Raw genomic sequence first — 25,070 nt, 5'->3', positions numbered from 1 at the left:
AGATCGTGTTCAGGAATCTACCCTCAAGTTCTCGACATACTTTCGGTTTCCACTCCCGAGAAACCATCCAGGAACTTGAAAGTGAACGACGGACAAAAGAATACTGCTTCATCCGGTCAGCCAAGCAAGGATCCTTTATTTTAAAACAAACTCTGGAATCTTTCTTTCACATCATTTCAAAACTGCCTGCGAAGTTCGCTCCTTGAACAACTGCTAAGTTATCATACACAATGTGACTTCTTATATAGATACCACAATCTTTTTTAGAACCCTTTCTTTTTTTTCTTGCTGACCACTTGTACTGAAGGCTTTGAACAGACTAAACTTAAAGAGTATTATTGTCTGTTTCACGCTTTTCGTCGCCCAGGCCGCTTTCAAATGAATTTCTATTGCTCCTGGGGCTTGTAATTCTGCAGGGGAAAAATAGATTGATGGTTAGATCTGCAAAATACATTTCTTTCGTGCAATGCGGAATGTTGCGGTAAAGAGGAAGTAGATTCTAAGCATCATTCTTCTGGAAACGAAGCAACGTGCCGCTAGCCGTCATGTCCAAACCTCCCAACAAAAAGTTGAACAAACTGAATTTGACTATAGCCCCATCAACTACGGTGCCTGATCCAGTATTACCGTGAGTATAAGCTCGCTTTTAATCATTGTCTTGTCGTCTCGAGGTCAAATTCTCCCGCCCCTGGCTTTTAGTTCATTTCAACATGTCGCGTACGAAATAAGCCTTGTGCTTATGTCCTGTTCTGCTCTGCAGTAACGATGCTGCTGGCATTGGCTCGCAAAAAGTGGAGGAGATACGAAAGAAATTCGATGAATTGAACTTGGATTCCTTACAGCGCGAGAGGTTAGAGGCGTTTCTAGCTGAAAAGAGGAAAATTGGCGAATTGAACGCCGAAGATTTTGAAAAATTGGCCGAATTAGGCGCAGGAAATGGTGGCGTCGTGACAAAGGTTTTGCACAAGCCGAGCGGTCTGATAATGGCTCGTAAGGTAAGCGGGTGATCAAGAATATTTGGAACCCAATTAGATTCCCAGTCGAATCTACTTTCAATTTAACGCGTTATTTTGCAAATTGTTCTCCAGATATCGGTCAGGAACACGTTCTCCAGTCATTCCAAACGGTTTCTGCTCTCTGTCGCACCTATTTTTGAGGAGTCTATGACCTCAGGAATTTCTGTACTATTTTTGATCATTTTTCCCAAATAACTTGTGTTTCTTCTCATGTGCAGCTAATTCATTTGGAAATTAAACCGGCTATAAGGAACCAGATCATCAGAGAACTGAAGGTTTTACACGATTGCAACTCACCCTACATCGTTGGATTTTATGGGGCCTTTTACAGTGATGGAGAAATCTCTATTTGTATGGAACACATGGTACGTTCAAAGATTCGTGCATTCGCGAATGTAATGATCATTGTTGTTTATTGTGTACTTCCCCCTAGGAAAACATTGTAAAGCTACGCATGAACTAGCAACATATTCGTCGAGTTGAAATTATGTAAAAGCCGAATTGCCTTCTCAGAATGGGGACTGATGTATAAATAATTCACCGGTCGTTTGCCCCACGTAGAACGCGGGCAGTTTTTGCAACAGCTCGCGAGGTTTTCAGCTAGCGGTTCAAATGGGCTAGCTGTTGAGCGCTCGTCTGTACCATTTGTGAATAGGTAGAGTTATCAAAGTTAAATTGAGGAACGCGCGGCTAGATGCGTTTAGTAGGACCTTCTACGTATAGATACGTTTACTTTTCGTCTCGAGATCCGTCAGTTAAGAATTAAAGGCACTCAAGCTCACAGTTGATGGCGGCATTTCAATCGAGCTTGTAATTATGTTGCGCTGTTCTGCAAAATGCAAATAAGATTAGAGTTATCGCCTGGGCCACTCAAAAAAGCAATTAAAGCGACTTGTTTTTTTTTTTTTTTTTTTATCTTTTATATTTTTGGAGATAAATCGCTACTTCAGTAGCATTTAATTTCCTGAGGATATGCATCTGGCAAAGTAGCAGAATTCAGTTTGGAACTTCAAGAACTGCCCTCGCTGGAACGTGACCCTGCAAACATGGTTATTTCTCTATTTATTGAATTATTAAGTTGGGTTTGGCTAGCTCAAACCAAATTTTTCCAACGGCTAGAATTGTCCTTTTTGCAAATGATAGTATCTTGTCACTCCAAAATTTTATCACTGACATGATCAAGCATTGCACAGTTGTGTTTTCTGGGCAGGAAAAGTTTGCATTTAGCTCTCCTATCCTCACACCTGCAAACAGACTGATTTGCATATTTAAATCCTGTTTAGTGTTCCTATCTAAATTACACACTCTAGGTGTACATTTTTCTGATTGGTGAATTGAACAGTTGAAAATTACCTGTGCTGATGTAAAGTGCATGTCATGATTCTGAGAGTCTAGGCAGTGAATCTGATCCCTTTTAAATGTTTTGGTTGTCTGTGTTCCTTATGATACCCAGGTTAGATGCTTACTTGTTATGTAACATAAGTAAAAAGGGGATGTCATCTCAACAAGCACACATTTGTTGTTGTTTGTTTATTGGTGTCAAGGTGTGGACTATCTTCTGTAAATGAGATACAGCTGGTAACCATTGCGTTAATTTTTTTGTGTTTGTGTGTGGGAACAATGTCTGCAATTTTTTTAGGGTGCCTATGCAAAAAAAAAAAAAAAAAACTTTGGAAGTTATTTAAAGTCATTAAAGGAATTTTCTTCAATAAAAATCAAGGCTTAAGCTGCTCTTAAACCGATCAAATGAAAATGAATATGAACACAGTCAAACCCTGAAATATCATACAGACAAGCCCTTGTTCAGCACAATATTGTCTTTGCTTCTAAGAAATGTGTGACAGACAGAGCTAAGAATTGATATTCCTCTCTAGGGAGTGAAAGTGTGACTGAGGTGAAATAATTATCTTGTTGATCTTATATTCAGGATGGTGGCTCCCTGGACCAAATTTTGAAAAAAGCTGATCGAGTACCAGAGGATATTTTGGGAGTTATCACAATTGCTGTAAGAACAAGTTGATAGTATGTATAGCAGATAATAAGACAATCAGTCATTTGTAGTCTAGGATTAAAGCAGGTAGTAGTACCTCAAGGATAAAAAAAACTTGAATTTTTAGAAAGGTGAGTTTAATTTCCAAAATTGTGCTAAAGCCATGAAGGCTGAAATAAATGTAAAATCCAGCTTTAATTGGATTGAAATGTGTGTTAACTTGGACGGTGTATTGTGGGCAAGAGCACAAAGAAAACTGAACACTCAACCTGAAATCTTTGTTTCTCTGGAAGAGTTAGACATGTTTCTCTATGTAGTTTACTTGTCTAGGACTTAACTTCTGTCTAAAGAAGACTTTGTGTAGATACAAGGCCTCAAGAGATCAATTAGTGGGTTGCAAAACGTTTCTTGCCCAATTGTCAGTTGTATGAAAATTGTTCTCTTACAGGTTTTAAAAGGTTTAAGCTACCTTAGAGATAACCACAATATTATACATAGAGGTATGTATTATAACCATGGTAAATAGTTTGTGGTACTGAACTGAGTGTTCCATCCAGAAGGGAACCTCCTTCTATCAATGAGTGCTACAGTATACATCAATGTAACAATGCAAATGATGTGTTTTTCACCATGGTTATCATGATAAGTGATTAACAAACATTTGATTGTTTGTCTCAGAGTTCTCAGTACAATTGTAGGTCAAGCTATTAATTGAAGAGGGGGGTAGTTTTACTGCTATATTGCTAGTTTTTTTCAGGGATGAGGTCGAATGATTACGTGTTACTATTTGCAAGCACGATTGTTTGTTGCTTTTGCCACTTAGATTGAAATGGGTAACCATTCAATCCCATTTCTTGACAAAGATAAGAATCAAAGCAGTTGAAATATTGCATTCCTTAATTGATGGCTTTTCCTTTGTAATTGATAGACCCAAAGTCATGAGACAAATGATTAAACAAATTAATCTTAATTACCGTTTGTACAAGTTCATGGCAAAAACTGCCCAAGATAAAACCCCTGAACAATTACAACTGCTACCTCTAATAGCTGAAATCATAGAAATGTAGACAGCCCAGTTTTTTAACATTATTTACCCAATATGATTTATCTTTCATAGTGGAAAACCGCCTCCCGGTTAGCTCAATCGGTATAGCGCTGGACTGTTGTGCGGGAGGTCGAGAGTTCGACTCCGGCCAGACCAACACTCAGGGTCTTTAAATAACTGAGAAGAAAGTGCTGTCTTTGTACTAATATCTGCAAATGGTTAGACTTTCTAGTCTTCTCGGATAGGGACGATAAATGGAGGTCCTGTCTCACAAGCCCTTATATGTGATGAAAATTGTGGGACGTTAAAGAACCCACGCACTTTTTGAAAAGAGTAGGGCACATAGTGCACGGTGTTGTGGTCTATCCTTGCATAGTGTCTAATCTAGGGTGAATTGGGGAGGGAAGGTGAGATCAATACATGGACTGAAGTGGCTGCATAGTGCGCCTGATGAATTCTGACGTCCGATTTCACCTTAACTGATTGTAAAGCGCAACTGATTATCTATATAGTAGTTTGCGCTATATAAATGTTAAATTGTTGTTGTTGTTGTTGGAACCATAATCTTGCCCCTTATCAAATTTAGGCATGTTTTGTTAAATTTGAAAGGTTATTCAGGCTAATTTGTGGAACACCACAACTTCATAAACTTGCAAAAAATGGTGTGATAATTACTATATCTGTATTTTTCATAATCAGACGTCAAGCCCTCAAATATTTTAGTGAACTCCCGTGGTGAAATCAAGCTTTGTGACTTTGGAGTCAGCGGACAGTTAATTGACTCAATGGCAAATTCTTTTGTTGGCACAAGATCTTACATGTCGGTAAGTAGAATATGTTGATAACTTACTTGCCATTGGTGAAATGATGGTGGTTTTGTTATTATGCATTAGGTGGCTCGTACCTGTTTTCATCTTTTTGATGGTTTGTAACTTTGAAAGAATACAACAGAAAGACTGACCAAGGCCAGTTGAACACTTTTACAGGGTTGAATTACATAATCATTGGTTATCCAAAAATAAGTGTCATTTCGTCACTAGCAGTTTCCATGGCAACGCTTTCATAGGCTTATTCAGACGCATTTTTTAGCTTGTGGCTTAAATGATTCAAAAACTAACCCAGTGACCCCCTGATTTTTATCAGTGATTGCTTTTGGCACTTGAAAAGGAAAATGCACTGAGATTTTTAAAAAATTCTACGAAGCGGAATTTCAGAAAATCTACAAAAAGGGCAATTTTCACACATCGCAAATTTTCTTTCGTAGAATTTTCTATTTTTTTTTTCTGATGATTCCTTTCGACGTTATTATCATATTGTAACAATAAAAAGAAGGGGTCACCGGACTTGTTTTCATGCAATAGCTTTCATGAGTTTAGCAATTTCCACGCGCATTCTCGCGCATTTAAAAATCTGGATTCTGTAAGATCGACATTTGCTCATGATCTGTTTTAGCTACCACTGACAATTGCGTGTGCTCGCGCGAGCACCTACAATCTGATGTTTACAGACGTTTACTGCTTAGAAAATCATTAAACAGCCATCAAAGACAGCCTCCCGAACTCATCTTAAAAATCCTACACATGACTTCTGGCTACATCATATTATTTTCCTTGAAGTTTCAAAGTCTTCTTCCACTTCAGGTAGATTATCCTTCACTTGAGTTCTTCTTTTTTCGCTGTCGCAAGATTTCATACCGGTTGAATATTTCTTTTAAATGTGAAGTGAAGCAACCTTCACTTTTCCGAAAATCATCTTCGTTATCTTAGTTTCTATCTCCTGCATTCACAGTGGCCGCTCAACACATCAAATACAAGCTCTTAGGTAAATTTCTCACATAAGTAGAAAAAAATCCTTGTGCCGCCATCTTTGTTTTAAATTTTTGTCTTTTAATCTCGCGCTTCTTTCGCACGTTTGTCTCGCGCGTGACGCAAGAGTGATCTGTTCTCCACGCGAGGAAACTGGTACGAACCACCTTAATAGAAATTACATGTATTTAACCTTTCACCTCTTCAGAATGACCAATGAGTATTTTCTCCCAACCAAATTAACCAAACCAATACAAGGGATATTGTTTGATTTAAGAACAAATTCTCATAGCTAGAATTATGAGAAATGTACAGCAGATTGTTGGGTGAATTGACAGTGAGATTGTTAGTGTAAAAGGGTTGAAATATAACAGTTAAAATGCAGCATGAAAGCTTTACTTTAAGGGTGTTCTAAGCAGACAAGTAAACATTCCACAAACAAGTTTAACTGATATGGAAAATGTGTTAGAGGGAAGGCTGTCCAGTTTTCCTCATCTGATTTAATGGCTGGTTACTAAGCTTCAGACAAACTCAACACCGAAAACTATGAAAAACTGCATTGAATGAAGACATACCTGTCCACGAATGGCAGCAAAAGGTCAAACATGTCATAAAGGACTAAAATTCTCAGAAAGACGTTAACGTGTATTTTATATCTTGGTAAAAGCCAAGGGAACAACTTATCTAAGTTTTAAAAATTTCCGCATAATCTGGCGTCTTTTCCACATAATCATCGCTTTCTTTGGCATAAAATTATGTTTCTGAAAATTTCCGCATAATTTTCCATTTTTTCCGCACCCTATTAGGTGCCATGTTAAGAGATTATTTTTTCTGAGTACACAAACTCTGTAGAAGTAAGAATAAGCCATAAGGTGGGAACTAAAGATAGAGAAGATTCACCTCATTTGAAATTAAACTTTGGAATTTTTTCAATTCTCAGCCTGAGAGACTTCAAGGAGCTAATTACACGATTCAATCTGACATTTGGAGTTTTGGATTGTCACTGATTGAAATGGCAATTGGAAGATATCCAATTCCACCACCTGAAGAAAACCAAAAAAGCACAAGTCCATCGCACCTCATGAGGTTACCTCCAGGAACAAGGCCACCAAGTGGTGTGAACAATGATGCAAGACCAATGGCGATATTTGAATTACTGGACTATATTGTGAATGAGGTGATGTGAACAGTCTTAACAGTAAACTGCTAAAAGTCATATGGATCAATTTTTAAGGGCTTAATCTTGAGAGTTAGCTAGTAGATGTACATAAAATTGGTGTAAATGGAGTAAGAAAGTTCAGTTGTTTTTCTCTCCTCCACTGTTCCTGGGCCCAGTTGTTCAAAGGCTGATTAGTAGTAACCCAGGGTTAAATTTTAATCCAGGTTTCTTTATTTATCTATTCAAGAGCTTTTTGGGGATAATCTTCTCTATTCTTTTTAGAGAATCTTATCAAATTGTAGACAAAAACAATTATACTGAATTTTCTTTTGAAGCATTCAGATCTGAAATCAAATTTCTCATTAATCCTAGGTTATCCCAACCCATGCTTTTAGGAGATTTAGCTGATCAACCAGTATGTTACTCTAACTTTTAGTAATCAGGGGCAGGTTGTTTAAAATTATTTGACTGTATAGCTGCACATTTCTGTGGTGTGTATATATTGTTGTCGCTGAAGTTATACATTTTTGTTCTTTATTGGATAGCCTCCTCCCAAACTTCCACCAGAGCAATTTTCAGCGGAGTTTTGTGAGTTTGTCAACAAATGGTAGGCAAATGCTTCCTATTCTCTTCCTTATGATTTTTATGAAGGATATTTATTGCCAAACTTAGACCTAAATGTTTAGGGAAGTTAGTTGTGTTATACTGAAATGCACTAGAGATCAGGACATTCCAGCAAACATCTAAACCTCACAGTAATCTATTATATTCTGTTTCAGTCTTGTTAAGAATCCTTCAGAAAGAGCTAATCTCAAAGTCTTAATGGTAAGTTCAGTAAAATTTGTAGAAGGAGTTGTAGAGGGTTATCTAAGTGAGTTGTCTTTTTACTGGGGTCAGTGTTTTTCGTACAGTTCTCAGACACACAGAACAGTAATGCTTGGGAGATTATTATTTGCAAAATAAACGTGGATTTTTTGTAAAGGTTTTGCAAATAGCATCATAATTTAACCTCCCAAAACAGCAACAAACCTCGCCTTCAGTCTGGCATGTGGAGGCAGTATTAAGTTCTAAGCAGTAATGTGAATAAGACATAGTTTGCTGGTACTTTGGTATAAGGATTTAATGAATGTAACTGGGGAATTACAGTTCATTGATCCAATTTTTCCACACTCCTATCTAGTTACTTCATCAGGGGTGATCTAATTGTTGCAACAAGAGGTTCTTTTATATGCTCACAAGGTGTAAATTGGCATCAGGTAGTGAGCCACCATCTTCATGATTCAAAGGAGTGTGGGCAGAGTTTATATCCCAGGTTTCCAAACAAAGGTGCTAGTGATAACACCAATTAGTGATAACAATTTTAGAATTGTCCCAATCGAATGGTTAGTTAGGCATGTGTGCTTTGACAAAGCTGAATTTTGCAAAAGAAGACAGCTTTTTGATGCTCTTTTAAAGGTTGGGTCGATGAAATGCAATTCCCCGGTTACATTCATTAAATCCTTAAGCCAGAGTAACATCAAACTTTGTCTGATCATCCACCCGGTTGCTTTGTGAACTTTATTATATCAGAAACGCAAATAATATGCTGTCGGTACTGGGGATAATCAGTGATGTACAAGTATCCTATCCAAGGGCAGTACTGAGGGACCGAGGCCAGTAGGCAGATTTTTAGTGACACAATTTTACTGTATAACTTTTTTGAAAAAGAAGTGGACATCCTAGAAACATTATCTTCCCCTCTCAACAAGTGAAACTCTGGTGGGTCTTTTAGCTCACCAGTTAGGAAAAGTGATGTGTCTTTGCTGAAATACAAAATTGAAGGAGTTATCCTTTATGCCTTGAAATTAATCTGCGCATTTTCTATGGTGTTCTCTATGTACATACATTTCCCGCAGTACTGAGTTGAAGAATTTCTACAACAATCAAGAATTTCTTAAGTTGGTTATTGTTTCTTTTAACCGCCTCCCGGTTAGCTCAATGGGTAGAGCGCTGGACTATTGTGAGGGAGGTCAAGGGCTCGAGCCCTGGCCGGACCAACACTCAGGGTCTTAAAATAATTGAGAAGAATATGCTACCTTTCTATAACATCAAGAAATGGATATTCTAGTCTTCTCGGATAGGGAAGAATAAAAGGAGGTCCCATCTCCTACAGGGTTAGGGGCAGGAGACGTTAATTTCCCACGCACGAGATTACTGTGTGATGGATGTCCTACCCTGGGGTGGGATGGGTGGGTAACAGGAGCCCCGTTAATACCAGTGTTTACTACACTGAAGGAGCCCTCCTGTATAAATATAGGTGTCTACTTCTACTTCTACTTTTAATCTAATGACTTAGCTGTTGATTCAGTGAGGAAAAATTGGATGCTAGTCACTCATTGGGATAAGAGGTTTAGGGCTTCTTGTTTAAAAAAAAAAAAAGGTAAACGAAAGTCAATGACCCCTCCTAGAAATGTGTTGTATTAGCTATCAGTTTTGTGTACAAGATTTGCTGCAAATGGTTTTAAAGTGGAAATGATTTGCAGAATGAAAAAAGGACTGCATTGAAACAAGATGGTCTTGTTGTAAAAATCTTGAAGACCATTACCTTTTTACTCTATCTGTTTCTTACAGAATCACGATTTCATCAAGATATCTGAGTCAAAAAAGGTGGATTTTGCTGGCTGGGTTTGTTCAGTTGCCCGTCTATAGCAAGTGACTGGTTGCAGTACCTACTGATGAAAATGAAATGAATTGGATTATTGGCACAGAAAGAGCTTGTTACTCTTATTTAAGTTGCATCGAGAACATGACAGAATGAAACGAAAAGGTCTTGTATGCATTGGAACTATTAATTGTGTTGTGTATTGGATTCAGAGCAGCAAAAGACTGCCTTGGTTTGGGAGGGAATGTAAACAAGTTGCAGACTCAAGGAGATGCAAACAATTATCAAAGCACCTCAGGTATACAGATTTCCACTAATGTGTATCTGAGCGCCTTTGCATTACAACACTGCTGTTTACCAAGGAGTGCTGTGGAACAACAATAAAGACCTGAAATCAAACATAACTCCTAGATATAAGGCAATGATAGGATGGGACATGGAGGGTGGAGTGGGGCCAGGTGTTACATGTCCCAAGCCACCTCAACCATCAATTGTAACTCTAGCTGCATGAAAATAAGCGGATTTCTTTATAATAATGTGATTATTGTATATTATTAGCTTTTTGGTGTATGCTGCAATTTCTTACTTTAGTTTTATTGAGGGTCTACTTAAGGGTCACATTTGGATTGTTTAAAAAAAAACTGTAAAATTTTGATTATAATCTGCCTCCCCCCCTTTTCCCCACCCCCCTCATCTTTGGCCCATCTAAGTTTAATTACCCCACCTGAAAGGTATTCCTTAACAAATATGGTCATCTGTAAATACTAGACTTCTCCTTCTCACCCTCTTTTTTATGTGCTCCTTCAATTAGATCACATGCACACAATAGTCAGAACAATTCTAGAATAGAGCAATGATTAACTGTGAGAAGTCTCATCTAGTACTTCAAAATCTGCAGAGCAATGATTGACTATAAAAAGAACTGAGAAGGGAATTCTGATATTATTTTTCCTATTTTCTAGTCGCAAAAAATTCAGTTTTTAAAAAGTGCAGACTTCTTTAATTTGGCCAGATTCAAAAGGTTAATTGAATTTTCAATCTAAGTCCTACCCCTAGAGGTGAGCTTACTTAGAAGGCACTGAGATATTGTATAAGCTCAGAGATAATTAAAAAGGATTTTACAAGAATGACTGTTGTAGGAATCAGATATCCATTCTTCAGAAACATTGGTATATGGTACAAATGCACTTTCAGTTTTCCTAATGTTCACCTGACCTTTCTTTTCAAAGAATTTGGAAAAAAGAGCTGTAGTCCAAAGTACTTGCAGGGCACGGGTGTGTGTTTCTGGAAAGATGCAGTCTCTTTTATGGCCCCAAAAGCTGTTTTTGTTTCCATCTTTCATCATTTTGAGAAGATGTTTACAGTTTTGAAAGGCAAATTAAAAATATCAGGAAAATAAATGAACTGTTTTTTGGGGGGATAAAACCTGTTCTTTTTTCCCTTTTTTTTTTTTTTTTTTTTACATTTTCAAAATATTACTCTGGGCCTAAAGAGTTCCCTGGGCTTTTTTGAGGAATGAGCCCTGTTAGCCTTCCACATGACACCAACATTCTGCAATGGAGCACTGTCTCCAAGGTTGTTTCCTTAACTACCGGGTAATGAGAGCATTTGGTGGTTTATTAAAGTGTAGATACATTGAGTTTGCATGCTTCAGTAAATATGAGATACAGATGTAAAAATGAGGAGACATTATAACCATTGAAATTTCTGAAATTTATTCTGACATTTATATTTTGCATTTGATTGACCTTTGCATTTCTAACTGTGATCTTTATTGACCAAATTTTACATTTTCACAGTTTCCTGTGTCAAAACTCACCAATTTGTGTCCTTTCCCCAAAATATAGCTAAGATCATGAGCAATGATGTCTGTGACAAAGGTTTCTATTTACAGGGTTCGTACGGCGCCTCTTGAGAACCCTTGAATTTCAGGAGGCCGAAGTTCAAGGCCTTGAAAGTACTTGAATTTCGTTTTGGGTCCTTGAAAGTCCTTGATTTTTTATTGAACAACATCGAAAAATATCTGCTTCTGTTTTGCGCCATCCGTAAACCCAAAACATAGATGTTAGCAGAAACATTTTTCTTGGTTTTGAGGTAAAATTGTCATTACAAAAAGTCCTTGAAATTTCTAAGTAGGGTCCTGGAAAGTCCTTGAAAAGTCCTTGAATCTTTGGCCAGAAAAAGTGTACGAACCCTGTATTTAATATAGTTCATTAGTTCTTAAGTTCAAAACTACAGAATACATTATTCAGAGAGACAAAGTTCAGGGGACGTTCGCTCCGACGAAGGGCTCACGCTCGAAACGTCAGCTTTTGTAATCATTACGGTGGCCAATTTACCATTTCAACTTTGTTAATATATCCAAATTATTTCGTTACCCCCACCGACGCAGCCCCAAACAGTTTCTTTAGAAACTATCAGCCGATAATCAACAATGTTTGCTCTGTGAAGGTGTAGTCTGATCGTCCGGGTGAGTGTAGTCCTGAGAAGGACTGTTGTCGGTGGCAGTGACTGACGTTTCGACAACCTGTGCGGAAGTCATCATCAGAGTCAAGTGAGTGATTGTTGTCAGTAGAATGACAACAATCACTCACTTGACTCTGATGATGACTTCCGCACAGGTTGTCGAAACGTCAGTCACTGCCACCGACAACAGTCCTTCTCAGGACTACACTCACCCGGACGATCAGACTACACCTTCACATGTTACCCCCGGGTTCAAACCATTTACTACAATGTTTGCTCTATAGAAGTGAACACTTGGAGATGGGCATGGAGGTGTTTCTGCTTTACTATGGGCAAACATTTAAGTTCTGTTGCCCTAGATTGATCTTTGCCAAAGTTCATAACTTTTAGTTACCCCTTTCAAACTCTAGACTCTAGGCTTAACTCTAGATAGGAGTAAAATTTGGGTCAACATCAATACAGATATGGCTTTCAGCCATTTTTCAAACTGAAAAGTAAGCCACTTCATTACTGCAGCATGTCAACTGGGATGAAGCAATAAACCAATTCAGTGGATTATGTCTACTGAAGCAATTGAGGACCGCTTCCTTGGTTGAAAAGATAATAACTGAACTGCTATCTGTGAAGTTGGTATTGCCTGTCGATATGTCCCTTGATTCCTGGGTCAAGCCAGGTTAGAGTGCATTATGCGTCGATGAAGTTTCAACAGCTCCCCCCCTCTCCTTGACTTGCCACTTTCGATTCAAATTCCTCACCTCAGCCAGCCGAGATTCAGTTCCCAACCCACCCCTCGTGCACCGACGACAGCTAAATGCCAGTGAGTTCTCCCGAGAAGGTGTCGAGGCTTCGAACTGATCGGCGCACAAGACCCAGTGCACGAGTGGTATAGTTAGATTAAGGAAGGCGCTCTCCTCGCGTGTCTGATCTCAAGTGCGCGAGTTCTCGCTAAGCGCTTGCCATGCAGGTGTACAAAGAGCAAAGTCGATTAAACCCTTGTGAGAAAGGAGACAGGGAGGGGAGGGGAGGGGAGGTGGAGAAGGAGTGATTGGACATGACAAGCAAGAGAATTGGACTTGTCTGGAAAGTTGCTGGTATAGGATGAGGTTTCGTGTCTGTATTTTATTCCTTCCATCATTCCTATAATATTTGGAAGAGTCAGTGTTTCCTTGGATTGAAAACTGAGAGTTTGTAGAAACCAGGACCAGGTTGACGGTAGAATGTACTTCATGATTTTGAGCCATCACCTTGGTGCGGGAAGCCTCAGTGCACTCTTAGTTCCAAGTGATCCGGAAGATGAGTTACCTGAGAGGAGAAAATTTGGATCAATTTGGAATTATTACGTTACGGCTTTGTTTTTTACCTTTAATCCTTTTGCAGAAAAAAAAAAAAAAAAAAATGAGAGATTAGTTAGCATTGATAGATCCGCCAATCAGATTCTGGAGACTTAGAAATACTTTGACATACTAGACGGCATTATGTTATAAACAAATGAGCTGTGTTTAAAAAAGATCATAACATGGAAATGTCTCTCAACCACTGAGTTAGCACCACATAGCTGGATTCGCACAGATCAAGGTAAGGAAAGAACACATACGGTTAGACGAAGCTCTCCGAAAGGCTTTAATGAGTTCTCTTAGAACCTTAAGGGTTGCTTTCCCCCTCACTCGACTTATGTCGAATTCCGGTCGCTAATATTATTTGTTGATGCTTGACTGAAAGATGCAGTTGGCATAGGGCGGATTGAGCAGCTCATAACAATTTCTCCAAGAAGTGTTTGAATGAGCCACTCAACCTCGGTTTGTCTGGTTTTAAGAGGAATTTATCCGAGACATGGGAGAGTCCGGCGAAATTCAGCGACTTGAACGTTTTGTGGGATAAATTTTGGAGTGGGAATGATCCTCCTGAGGGCCTGCACGAAACCCTGAGGTAAAGGCGTATAGACTTTCCAACAGCCTGAACAGTAAATATTCAATCTGGTCTTCCAGTTCACGATCAGTTAACCATAAATTGAATTTTAACAGCGCTAGTTCTTAAGGACTCTGTAGGTATTCAAACAAACCTGTTGACAATTGATTTATGGCCATTTTCTTCAGTAATCCGCTTCAATTAATTCAAAGTTTCTGAGACAAAGATCTTTGCAAACTGTCTGAGAGATTAGTGCCCATAATAAGCTAATCCTTGAAAAGTGGGAGGGATTAAAATTCATCTCATAGGTCAGTTTAGTCACACGATTGTACTTACACCTAATGTTCGTTGTCTTAGACGGAGACATGAAACCTGGCCAAAATTTGTAGGCACCTGAAAGTAATTCTAAACAGGAGTGATTTTTATCGATGTAGTTTGACTTTGTGAAAAACGCCTGCTACTTAATAATTGGATGACCATACCGCTCTTCAGCTTTGTAATTTAGGCCGGTATTATCTTCTTTTCTTTTGGTTTTGTTTTGCTTTTCTGTCGGGGAAAAAGCGACAGGGTTTACTTTTCAATGGGAGACATGGCGGGCTGATTTTGGACAAGGGAGTGATTGTTCATAAAATGGTTAGTTGGTCATCGGATAGAACAAATTACTCTTTTCAACGGAAAACACTTCAGGTGATAGTTATCACATGTATACCTCCGTCGGAAAAAAGCTGCTTCCTTGTCTGTTTTGTTTGCTTGTCTACAGACCAAAGCTGGTCTAACGGAAGGCTGATTTCTTAGAAAAGTGGTCCCGCATTAAAATTGATAACTAGACACAAAAATGTTTTACACGTGGTTTGTATGAGTGTTGATCATTTTCAACTAACAAATGTAAGACTACTCGTTCAGTTTTGGTTTCGTTCACTACTAGAAAAATAATGGGGCTGCAGGGCGTTTGAAATGTAGGAGGGGAGGGGAGGGGAGGGGAGGGGAGGGGAGGGTCTTATTCTTCACCAGACCAATCGCATACTCCTTCAAGTTTTACTTGGAATGTCCCCTGTGTAGTTCAATGGCAAAAGCAAACCTGTTTTCGAACACATTTCCTTGTCATCGCTTGTCGCGCATGATAAGTAAGGAAACCGTAAAGCAAGATTCCGGCCTCAAATCGATCAGACCCTAGCCTGTCAGCGAACAATCGCTATGCTTCGCAACTTCTCCGTAACGTTGAAATGGTAGAGGCCATAGACAAGACAGGTAAGTAAATTGGACTTGTCTGGAAAGTTGCTGACCAAAGTTAAGGTTTGAGATATAATAAATATATGAAAATCATATATTTTGAACTGCGGTATTTGATACGTATGATGCACGATCCTCGCAGTAGATAGCGCTATTTAAGCAATAGCGAAATTCAGACCTGAAAAAAATCAGGCCTGTACGGGACTCGAACCACTGACCTCTGCGATACTAGTGCAGCGCTCTTACCAATTGAGCTAACAAGCCAACTGAGAGCAGGCCGTTAAGTTGATTCATAATGAACCCGTGAAAGTGATAAATGAGATAGAATAAATATATGAAAATCATATATTTTGAACTGCGGTATTTGATACGTATGATGCACGATCCTCGCAGTAGATAGCGCTATTTAAGCAATAGCGAAATTCAGACCTGAAAAAAATCAGGCCTGTACGGGACTCGAACCACTGACCTCTGCGATACTAGTGCAGCGCTCTTACCAATTGAGCTAACAAGCCAACTGAGAGCAGGCCGTTAAGTTGATTCGTAATGAACCCGTGAAAGTGATAAATGAGATAGAATAAATATATGAAAATCATATATTTTGAACTGCGGTATTTGATACGTATAATGCACGATCCTCGCAGTAGATAGCGCTATTTAAGCAATAGCGAAATTCAGACCTGAAAAAAATCAGGCCTGTACGGGACTCGAACCACTGACCTCTGCGATACTAGTGCAGCGCTCTTACTCAATTGGTAAGAGCGCTGCACTAGTATCGCAGAGGTCAGTGGTTCGAGTCCCGTACAGGCCTGATTTTTTTCAGGTCTGAATTTCGCTATTGCTTAAATAGCGCTATCTACTGCGAGGATCGTGCATCATACGTATTAAGGTTTCGTGACGTTATTTTTGGCTGACCTTGGAATGTAATCCATACGCTGTCCTATGAAGATAAAGGGCAGAACTTTAAATGTTATGCAATGTCGTTTAAACAAATATTTGTTGATGTTACGTCCTCCTTCCCTGCTTGGGAAATATTAAAAGCCTCATGGGTCGATGTTGACATTCACCAGTAGCTAGTTAACTGTCTTCCACTTTCAACCTAGATCAATGTTTCAAAGAGTCAGCGTTTTTTAAGGTTGGATAGTCTGTCTGAGAATTTGTAACTCCAAGGCCAGGGGCCAATTAAAAAAATCGAAAACGCGGGCAAGAGAAAATATACTAAAAGCACGACAAAAGACCAAACTCAATAGGTCTAGAACAAAATTTAACTATAGTTCGAGCCATTAGTATGATGAAAAAAGACTCAGTTTTTTCTAGGTTTAGGAGACCGAAGAGGAAAAAACAATTTGAAACTTGTCGCCCGTTTTAGGTTAAGTCCTAGCCCCAGCAGCAATTAAATGAGGAGATCGATACGCACTGTTAACTCCACCAATCGGATTTGTTGGATATGTATACATATTTAAAGTGAAAGGGCTGTTGATAACTTGGAGTGCAATCTTACGCATTGCGTATCCAGGCATCTGGGTGAAATGTATTTAAAAACAACCTGCCTCTTATTTGAAATCTCTCAATCAGTGCTACATAGCTACATACCTGAGTTCATTAAAAACAAGGTAAGAAAAGATTTTACTGTGAAGGGGACATTAGGTTTCCGACAGGTATTACTGGGTCCGTCTGGAATTTGAATAACAGTGTGCCTTTGTTCCACTCGGCGAATTGCGATCACAGTCGTAATTTGTATTCGCCTCAAGAGTGGGATAACCCTGCTGTCTGCGGTTGAAGTAAAAAATGTTTCAATGAGCCAACCAAACTAGTTCCTTACGGCTGTAGAGGAATTTCAAAGTTATTAGAAATGACAATATTTGTCGAGACATCAAGGATTATTATTTCCGCATTCGCTGAGAATCCGAGGAAATTGCATTGTAAAGTCGAAAACCCGAATAAGGCGAAGGCTTTGGAAGATTTCTGTGTCACTATGTAACTGCTTTTAGTTTAAAACGAGTTAATATTCGGCATTTTGAGAGATGATAATGAAAGTGTAACTAACATGCTGCCTGCATATTAGTGTGTTGTCGTACACGGACTTGTCCACAACGCGTAAACAGTTTTAACATTCCATTTGGCCTGTGCAGTTGAACAGTCAGTTTGTTACCATCAAATTTCATTTACGCTTGTTGTAAGAACTTTTGAGGCATTAGAACATATGTGCTGTCGATTAATTATTGCGTCATTTTTGCTCATTAAACCAGTTTAAGTAAGATAGTTCTGAGATTCCGAGAAAAAAAAAGCTAATTATTTAGTTAGGACGGAGCTTCGGAAAGTACAGTTAGCTTGTTCTTCTGGTATTTTTTATCAATCTCATGGCATTCTGTTTCTAGCATGAAAGACCTGACTTTCGATCAAATACGAGTTGAAAACAATACGAGAGTTTGATAGCCACTTGGAAGTATGCTGTATAATGAATTTCCTGAGGGACGTAAGTTAATAGGGCAGTTGTGGTTACAGTGCGACCTTTAGCAAACCATGACAACGATGGTAACAAAAACGCGAGAAAAAAAAAAAAGTTTCACGAGCGGAGAAGAAGCATTGCACGCGCACGCGCGTTTAAGACTTTGTTCATTCCAGCGCCTCTCGGCAAAATATCAAGATACAAAGTCGCCAAAATCTGCGTGGTCTGTGAACAGGAAAACCGACAATGAATTAGCTATGTTTCTGGTTAAAACTCAATAGGATGAAGAACACGACAAACACGAGTAAAGCAAAGGCTCAGAACGTGCATTTGAGACTTTGTACACTTCTCAGCCGCACCATATAGTCACCAACATTTGCGTTGTTTAACAACATGAACTCTATTCAAAACTCAACGTCGTCCACGTGTTAGTCGAGGTCTAGCGCCGACGGTAGGGACCTCCAGCCATTCGCAAAATTTTTAAGAAAAATACCGATTCCTTTTAAAGCGACCTACCTGATGTCACGATGGGTCTCGATGACAAAAACTTGGTCAAATTTCATTTCTCCTCGGGGCAATTCTCAACCAGAGCGAATCGTTATTGAAACAGCTTGAAATTGTGGCAATGCTTCTGCTGCATCTTTCAGGATGAACAAGATATTTCGTAACTTTGTACGTAGGTTGGTATTTCATTGTGGGAGAAAAGCTCAGACGAAATAAAAGAGCCACCATGCAGAGCTTAGCTTCTTGATAGGAGACATTTTGAACCGCAACGATCGAATCTTACAGTTTTCTCAGTTTTGAAAAGTAGGTTTTTTTAGAGGCGAATAGTCATTTATCATATGGTGAGTTTCATCACCGGCTGCAACAATTATTTTTACGACTAAAATGTGCCACGTGATAGCTATTAAATGTGTCCACACAAGAAATGAAGAAGAGCTCGGCCTCCTTTTGTGTATGTGAGTGTGTGTGTGTGTGTGTGTGTGTGTGTGTGTGTGTGTGTGTGTGTGTGTGTGTGTGTGTGTGTGTAATTCTCTCTTAACTCAAAACCTCCCGACCAAGGCTGGTCTAATGGCATGCTATATAGCATCACAATTAAACTTAATAGTCGACACCAAAGTGATTTCAATCAATCAGTATCAATCAATAACAGTTTATTGTGAGTATACACTTAGCTACAATAAAGGCGAACCTTTACAGACAGAACAGGATCGGTATCTGCGAAAGCACGCCAGTTAATTTACAGGTATTCCACAAAACACAATAAAATTAAAGTTAAAAGTTGGATATGGAATATACTATAGTTATAATAATAGTAATAAAATAAAATTCTAATAAATATATCTTGTATCGAAATAAATACTGAATTCAATAAATAAGCGTGAAAATTATAAAAATTGCACTAAGTCGACTTGTCTAATGGATCTCTTAAGAGACTTCAAACTCCTTATATTTCTAAACCTGTTCGGAAGTGAATTCCAGAGTTTCGAACCAATATAATGGACTGAGTTTAAGCCATATGTGGTAGACTTTGGCTTGGTTAGCGAGAGAATATAGTCACCTCTTAAATGAACTATCAGGTCTTGTATACTTTTGGGCGCCAAAGAATTGTGAACGGCGTTAAAAATAGACAATATAATTTTAATTAATCTTTGTTGTTTTAAAGATAACGCATTAGGCCTCTCATGAGAGGCCTAATGCGTCAAGAAGCTCTGGATAGCTCGTTTACTTATCCCTGAAAACAAACCTGATCGCGCGCTCGTTTATCCTTTCCAATTTATCTGCGGCACTTTTGCTACAGAAATTCCGGGTTTCACTGCAATAATTGAAGTGAGGAAGGATAAATGCTAAATATACGTCGCGCCTTGTTTCGAAGGGAAGCATTTTCTTCATTATTTTAAGAACAGCCATTTGCTGTGAAACTTTGTTTTAACTTCAATTTGTTATCTATCGTTATACCTAACATCTCAAACTCTTTGGTCACTATCTGGGATGCTGGAATTTTCACACTTGAAACGTGGCAAGAGAATAAAAACTGTTCATGTTCTCTTGCATGTGGTTTATCTTAATGTTGCTCAGTCATCTAAAACTCACAATTAAACAATGGAATGACTTCTTAACGCATTGTGGAATGACCACTTATCCAGGTGTCTTAGAACAAAATGTGCAGCAGAGCGTCTTACACCGCTGTTTATGAAAATAAGATAAGAATACATGTTTAACCAAGTATACTTCGCTGAGAACTCAAAACTTGCTCCCACAGATGGACCAGCAAGCAGATCGACGTGCTGCAACACACCCACCAATTCAAGAATGTACTCCAGGTACCCTAGAACCAGTAAAACTAGACATAACTTAATTGTTGGGTTATACAATCTGATTTGGCTGGTATATACACTGTACAAGGATTGAACTGTTAATGGTCGGCAAAATATGAGCGGGCTTTCAAGTTGCGGGAAAGATAGAAAGATGAGAAAAGAAAGTGATAACGTAGAAAGTGGATGTGAAAAGAGAAGGATGAGAGATATGACAAAACAGGCAAGATGAGAGTAAGGAAGGATAACGAAAATGTATCATGAGATAATAAGAAGACAGCTTGAGTTGCTGTTCAGCTTTATTTGATGACCTAACATCTCATTTGGTTTCTAGTTTCAGGTGGTTGGCCGAAACCAGTCGAGGAAACTTTAGCGGGTATTTTCGTCTTTTGTTGTTGTTTCTCTTGTTCACCACTTTCTGTTTCTGGAAATTGCAGTATGTCTTTGTGAGATTTCATTCATTTTTCACTGCAATACTTTGCATATTGATTCACAGGAATCCATAGAAATTTGTCTCTTCTCCCCCGTACGGTAAGACATTTTGTCAATCGCGAAACAGAATGCAAAGAAATAGAAAAGTACCTTTCTCCAGAGAACGATAGCAGATGTCTTCTCATACATGGTGCCACTGGCATGGGGAAGACAACCGTGGCGATGAAAGTGGCAAACGACATACTGAATTCTGACAGACAAACGGTGGTGATCTACGTTAACTGTAGAGACATTAAACTATTCCATGATTTTGCGGCGAAAGTTCTTCGGCAAATATATCACTATCCTGTGGATGATCCAGTAGCTGAGCTGAAAAATCGTTTGAAAAGCCAAGATTTATACACGATTTTATTGCTGGATAATTTTGAGTTCCTGCTTCATTTGGATGACAGAATGCAGCCCACTGGAAATGAACTGTCACACCAGCAGATGAAACCATCTGAGGAAGGATCGAAGATAAAGAATCTAATCAATGAAATTTTAATGGTTGCAGGAAAAGTCAAGCTTCTCCTCACCTCTTCAGAGAAAGTTTCTTTTCCGGAAGCAGGTCAAGAAACGCTTCGTCTGTCGTCTTTTCGGCCAGAAGAATCCGTTGAGCTTTTGAAAAAAGTGTGGAAGGATAGACAGATCAACACAACTCAAGCGCATGACTTGTCAGAAATTTGCAGCGGTATACCCCTGGTCCTTTTCACCCTGGCCTCCTCCCACAGTAACCTGCTTAGTCTCTTGAAAGAGATGAATTGTTCTTCGGCTCCAAAAAAAATCGAATTTTTGGAAAAGATTCAAACTGTACCAGCGGATAGAAAGATCAACTTTTGCATCGATCATTGCTTTGGGAGGCTTGATTTGAAAGAAAAGTGTGCCCTTATTAGCTTTGCACTATTCAGAAGGCGTTTTTCTCTACCTGAAGCAGAGCAAATGTTTCAATCAACGACGATGAGTCTGTCTGAGCTCACACAATGTGGACTGGAACTGTCCCGGCGATCGCTTTTAGAACAACACATCATTGGGGAAGATTGCTTCTATACCCTCCTTGGAGTAATCCGTGATTATTGTGAAACTAAGGCAATGGAGCGGGAGTTTCGTGAAGTGATCCTAGATGCTCGGAGGATGTTTATCCGCCATTTTGTAACCTTTCTGGAACACATCTTCAAAAAGTTCCTTAGCCAGAACGTGTCAGAAGCGATTGCTGCCTTTCAGATGGATGAAGGGAATGTCCTACAGCTCGTTGAATGGTGTAGTAATGGTCAAATGGATCAAGAACAAACAGAAAGATGCATTGATGTCTTCAACAGCGTGGCGGAGCTTCTGGCAAAGATGATGGGAAAGGCTAAATTTAAAGATGCCTTTGAATCTTTACGAAGAAGATGCGAACAGATGAAAGATCAGAAGAGACTGAGCGATTGCCTCACATCCTTGGGAATCGAAGAAGTATTCAGCTGTTCCTGTCCTCCAATTGGTCTGTGTGCTTCAGCCGCTAAAAAAGCCAAAGCATATTTGACGGAAGCTGACCAAATCCAGCGTAATCTTGAAATAAGCACCGGTGACAGCCGAGCTCAGTGTCTTTCTAAACTTGCTCGATGTCTCGCCAAAGAACGTAAGTTCGATGAGGCGAAAGAAAAAGTCCAACAGGCGATCGACATTCGAGTGGCTCGAGGAGAAGAAGACATCGTCATGCTTGGTGCAACGTACAATGATCAGGGAGGTAAGTGCAGCATCTGAATATTTTGTTAGGACTCAGAAATCCCTTCAATCAAGCCTTAGCTTAAAAGCGTTCCTTAAATACTCCAGTCTTCGACAGGAAGTTTAGAACACTGAGGGCTAGGGTAGACCTCGTGGTAGACCAGTAAATGTAATTCTCTTGTATGAATCAGCTACCAGATAAACTAAACCCCAAACATGAATTCTAATGTGTACAACTTTGAAGAGATTTAGGCGCTTCAAGATTATTTCGAAATATTTTATTTAAAACATCTATGATCAATCTTGCAGCCTGTCTTGATTATCTTCATAGCAGCCGGAAAGGGCCTGAGTGGAATTATTGTATCTTTGTATCACTTGAATTTTGAGCATCCTCGACAAATACAGTAATAAAACCGTGCTTCACCTTTTTTAGTGATCCTTTCACTCGAAGAAAATCATCGGCTCGCAATAGAGGTCCGAGAGAAGCAGACCTTGCCAATTTACAAGACAAGACTGGGAGACCACCCTTTCAGCGCAACAATCCTCAACAATCTTTCAAACAATTATTACGCCTTGGGCAAATACGACGATGCGGAGCGATATTCGAAAGAAGCGTTGGATATCCGGCACAAGCTACTGAAAGACCATCGTGACACTGCCAAGTCGCTTTTTGACCTTGGAATGGCTCATAAAATGAAGAAAGAATTCGAGCTAGCCAGGAATTACCTTGAATGGTGCCAGGCCGTGCAACAGAAAATATTGGATGAGAACAACAACGATCTTACAAGGTAAACAATTTTTTTGTCGTGGATACTTCGCCATTTTGTTAGAATGCTTTGAATTTGAAAGCTCTAGCGAATTAAACACGTACGCTATGTGACTCCCAACCCAGTGCAACTTTCCTTTCTGTTCATTCAATACTTTCTCTTTGGGTGTGGTAAAAGTTATGTTCCTAAACAATAGCTACCCACTAAACATAAAAAAATTGATCACACTCAGTGAAATCATTAAGTCTTGTCTTCAGTCTCGAAGCTAAACAAAAACAAACCACTTGTACCTTTGCCTTGAACTCGCCCCGTTTTCCAAGAAATCTTCATCCAAATCCTCTAGCTTGATAGTTTCCGAATTTTTGGTTAATTTGTTTTATTTGCCTTGCCTCATACAGGACCACAAACGAATTGGAAGAAGTGAGGAGGAGTCTAACGGACGCCGAGAGGCAAAGTAACGGGTCGTCATGAACTGTGTCCCGCATAGGGGACTCTTAAGCTCTCTTAAATCCTCTACCATACTCTAACATATGTCCAGTTTTTTTTGTGTGTTCAAGTGGAATACGGCAGTACTTCTTTGATGATTCAGTTGCTTATGCGTGGGGTCTCCCGTTAGCAATCGTCTCTGTAAAAACGCAGGGTAATTGTGGGGCAAATTTTTCTTTGTCTCATCGATATCTTTGAGTCTGTTACGATCATTCCCGTGATCAGTCGCAGAGCATGCAGTCATTAACTGCATCAGAACTGACTACAAGAACTGAACATCTGAATGATGGTTATGTTATTGTAACTATATTGAACGTCCTAGGTCAAGAAGTGTCGCTTAATTTACTGGACAGCTTTAGTTTCTTCGTTTCGTAATCGTGTAAATAGGTGTGGTTAAAAGCAGGTGCTGCTGTTCTGGACAAGTGGTCTAGGTATTTCCGGGGATCCTGAGAAGATTTTTTCAAGTCGTAGTCCGGTCACTTTAGCACTAATATTTGCGTGTGTATGTCTAGATATTTCGGTAATTTTCAGCGTGTACTAAACCGATTCAATTTAATTTAGGATAGGGGGTATTTCGCGGACAATGAAACGGGAACGCGCCATTGATGGATGGGTAGCCCTATCCAAGACATTCATTGAAAGTTTTGAAATCTTGCCCATGCAGCGTGTGTTCAACTGATCTTAATAATGACAATGGTAACTGTTCAATAATGCTGCCTTTTATTAAACCCCATTATACTTGGCGTTTAAGTAGTTTCAGTGTGTTAACAAGCCCGAAACAGCATCTGTACCTGATGAAGTTAACAGCTTTCGAATTCGCATTTCACTCTAAAAAGCTGACATTTCAAGCTTTAGCCCTTCGTCATTCGCTGTGACGAAGGCTAGCGCTCGAAACGTCAGCCTTGAAACTCTTTAAGGTGGCCAATTTACATTATCAACTCAGTTGATAAAATCAAATTATCTTGTTACCCCCACCGACCCAGCACCACAGTTTCCTCAGAAATTTACCCCCTTTACAAATAACATGAGGACTAATTTCATTGTCGTTGAATTTGGATGATACTAAATCATGTTGAAAATTAGTAATGTTTTGACTAGTTCTCTCTTGCACGGTATTTTACAATAGTGACTGTTACGGTGGGATGCAAACGTGACTGTATGTTTTGATCTAAGACCTTAGAAGAGAGATAATTGATATGACTGTTCTCTCACGTTTTTGTCAGACAACCATTTTGAGAATAAAGGAAATGAATACCGTGTTTTGTTTCGCAACGGCGTTTTCTTTTAGGGAAAGGAGGAAAAAGTATGTCCCGGCTGGTAAAAAACCTAATGTGTGAAGGAGCTAAAAATGTTGAGGTTGTTTTTTCAACAAATTCCTTTACTCATAGAAGTTGTCGGTTAGATCGAAAAGCCGCCAGATAGGACATGCAGCTAATAAATGGAGATGACTAGTCCTTGATTCCTAGTTTATCCCTGTAAATAGCATAAAATTGACGTTACATATTCACGAGGCTCGGTTCGATAGCTGGGCTATGCTACTGACACAAATGTCTGAAATGGTCGATAAAATACCGTTGATACAAAAATCGCTACGCGGGCTTCATTATTGCCATTCCTAAGA

The 25,070-nt window shown here is 39.2% G+C and overlaps 2 protein-coding genes across 3 annotated transcripts; both read left to right on the top strand.

Annotated features, from left to right (window-relative positions):
• Window positions 1-351: 351 nt before the first annotated feature.
• LOC111340758 (dual specificity mitogen-activated protein kinase kinase 2-like) lies at window positions 352-11,373 on the top strand. The gene is made up of 10 exons (XM_088755817.1): window positions 352-628; window positions 761-995; window positions 1,235-1,381; window positions 2,944-3,021; window positions 3,455-3,506; window positions 4,751-4,875; window positions 6,797-7,033; window positions 7,561-7,622; window positions 7,795-7,840; window positions 9,626-11,373. The coding sequence occupies exons 1-10, from the start codon at window positions 546-548 to the stop codon at window positions 9,701-9,703; spliced, it is 1,143 nt and encodes a 380-aa protein (XP_088611943.1). The 5' UTR covers window positions 352-545; the 3' UTR covers window positions 9,704-11,373.
• Window positions 11,374-13,640: 2,267 nt separating this feature from the next.
• LOC111338616 (uncharacterized) lies at window positions 13,641-24,717 on the top strand. Of its 2 annotated transcripts, none has more exons than XM_088755814.1 (6): window positions 13,641-13,697; window positions 19,970-20,030; window positions 20,356-20,397; window positions 20,518-22,218; window positions 22,630-22,984; window positions 23,362-24,717. In XM_088755814.1, the coding sequence occupies exons 2-6, from the start codon at window positions 19,970-19,972 to the stop codon at window positions 23,432-23,434; spliced, it is 2,232 nt and encodes a 743-aa protein (XP_088611940.1). In that variant the 5' UTR covers window positions 13,641-13,697; the 3' UTR covers window positions 23,435-24,717. The 2 variants fall into 2 exon arrangements, with proteins under 2 accessions (XP_088611940.1, XP_088611939.1); XM_088755813.1 differs by lacking the exon at window positions 13,641-13,697 and adding an exon at window positions 16,853-16,870.
• Window positions 24,718-25,070: the final 353 nt, after the last annotated feature.

The sequence above is a fragment of the Stylophora pistillata genome, chromosome 4 (assembly GCF_964205215.1).
Source record: "Stylophora pistillata chromosome 4, jaStyPist1.2, whole genome shotgun sequence".
Taxonomy (NCBI): Eukaryota; Metazoa; Cnidaria; class Anthozoa; order Scleractinia; family Pocilloporidae; genus Stylophora; species Stylophora pistillata.
Note: the sequence above shows the minus strand (reverse complement) of the source record. Positions and strands in the feature narration are given on the sequence as shown.

Bases quoted from the DNA above. Each gene is read 5' to 3' on its own strand.
- LOC111338616 (XM_088755814.1), top strand. From the start codon at position 19,970: ATGGACCAGCAAGCAGATCGACGTGCTGCAACACACCCACCAATTCAA. The intron at 20,031-20,355 runs GTACCCTAGAAC...TTTGGTTTCTAG, and splicing joins AATTCAAGAATGTACTCCAG to TTTCAGGTGGTTGGCCGAAA. The intron at 20,398-20,517 runs GTATTTTCGTCT...ATTGATTCACAG, and splicing joins AGTCGAGGAAACTTTAGCGG to GAATCCATAGAAATTTGTCT.
- LOC111340758 (XM_088755817.1), top strand. From the start codon at position 546: ATGTCCAAACCTCCCAACAAAAAGTTGAACAAACTGAATTTGACTATA. The intron at 996-1,234 runs GTAAGCGGGTGA...TCTCATGTGCAG, and splicing joins GTCTGATAATGGCTCGTAAG to CTAATTCATTTGGAAATTAA. The intron at 7,841-9,625 runs GTAAGTTCAGTA...TGTTTCTTACAG, and splicing joins CTAATCTCAAAGTCTTAATG to AATCACGATTTCATCAAGAT.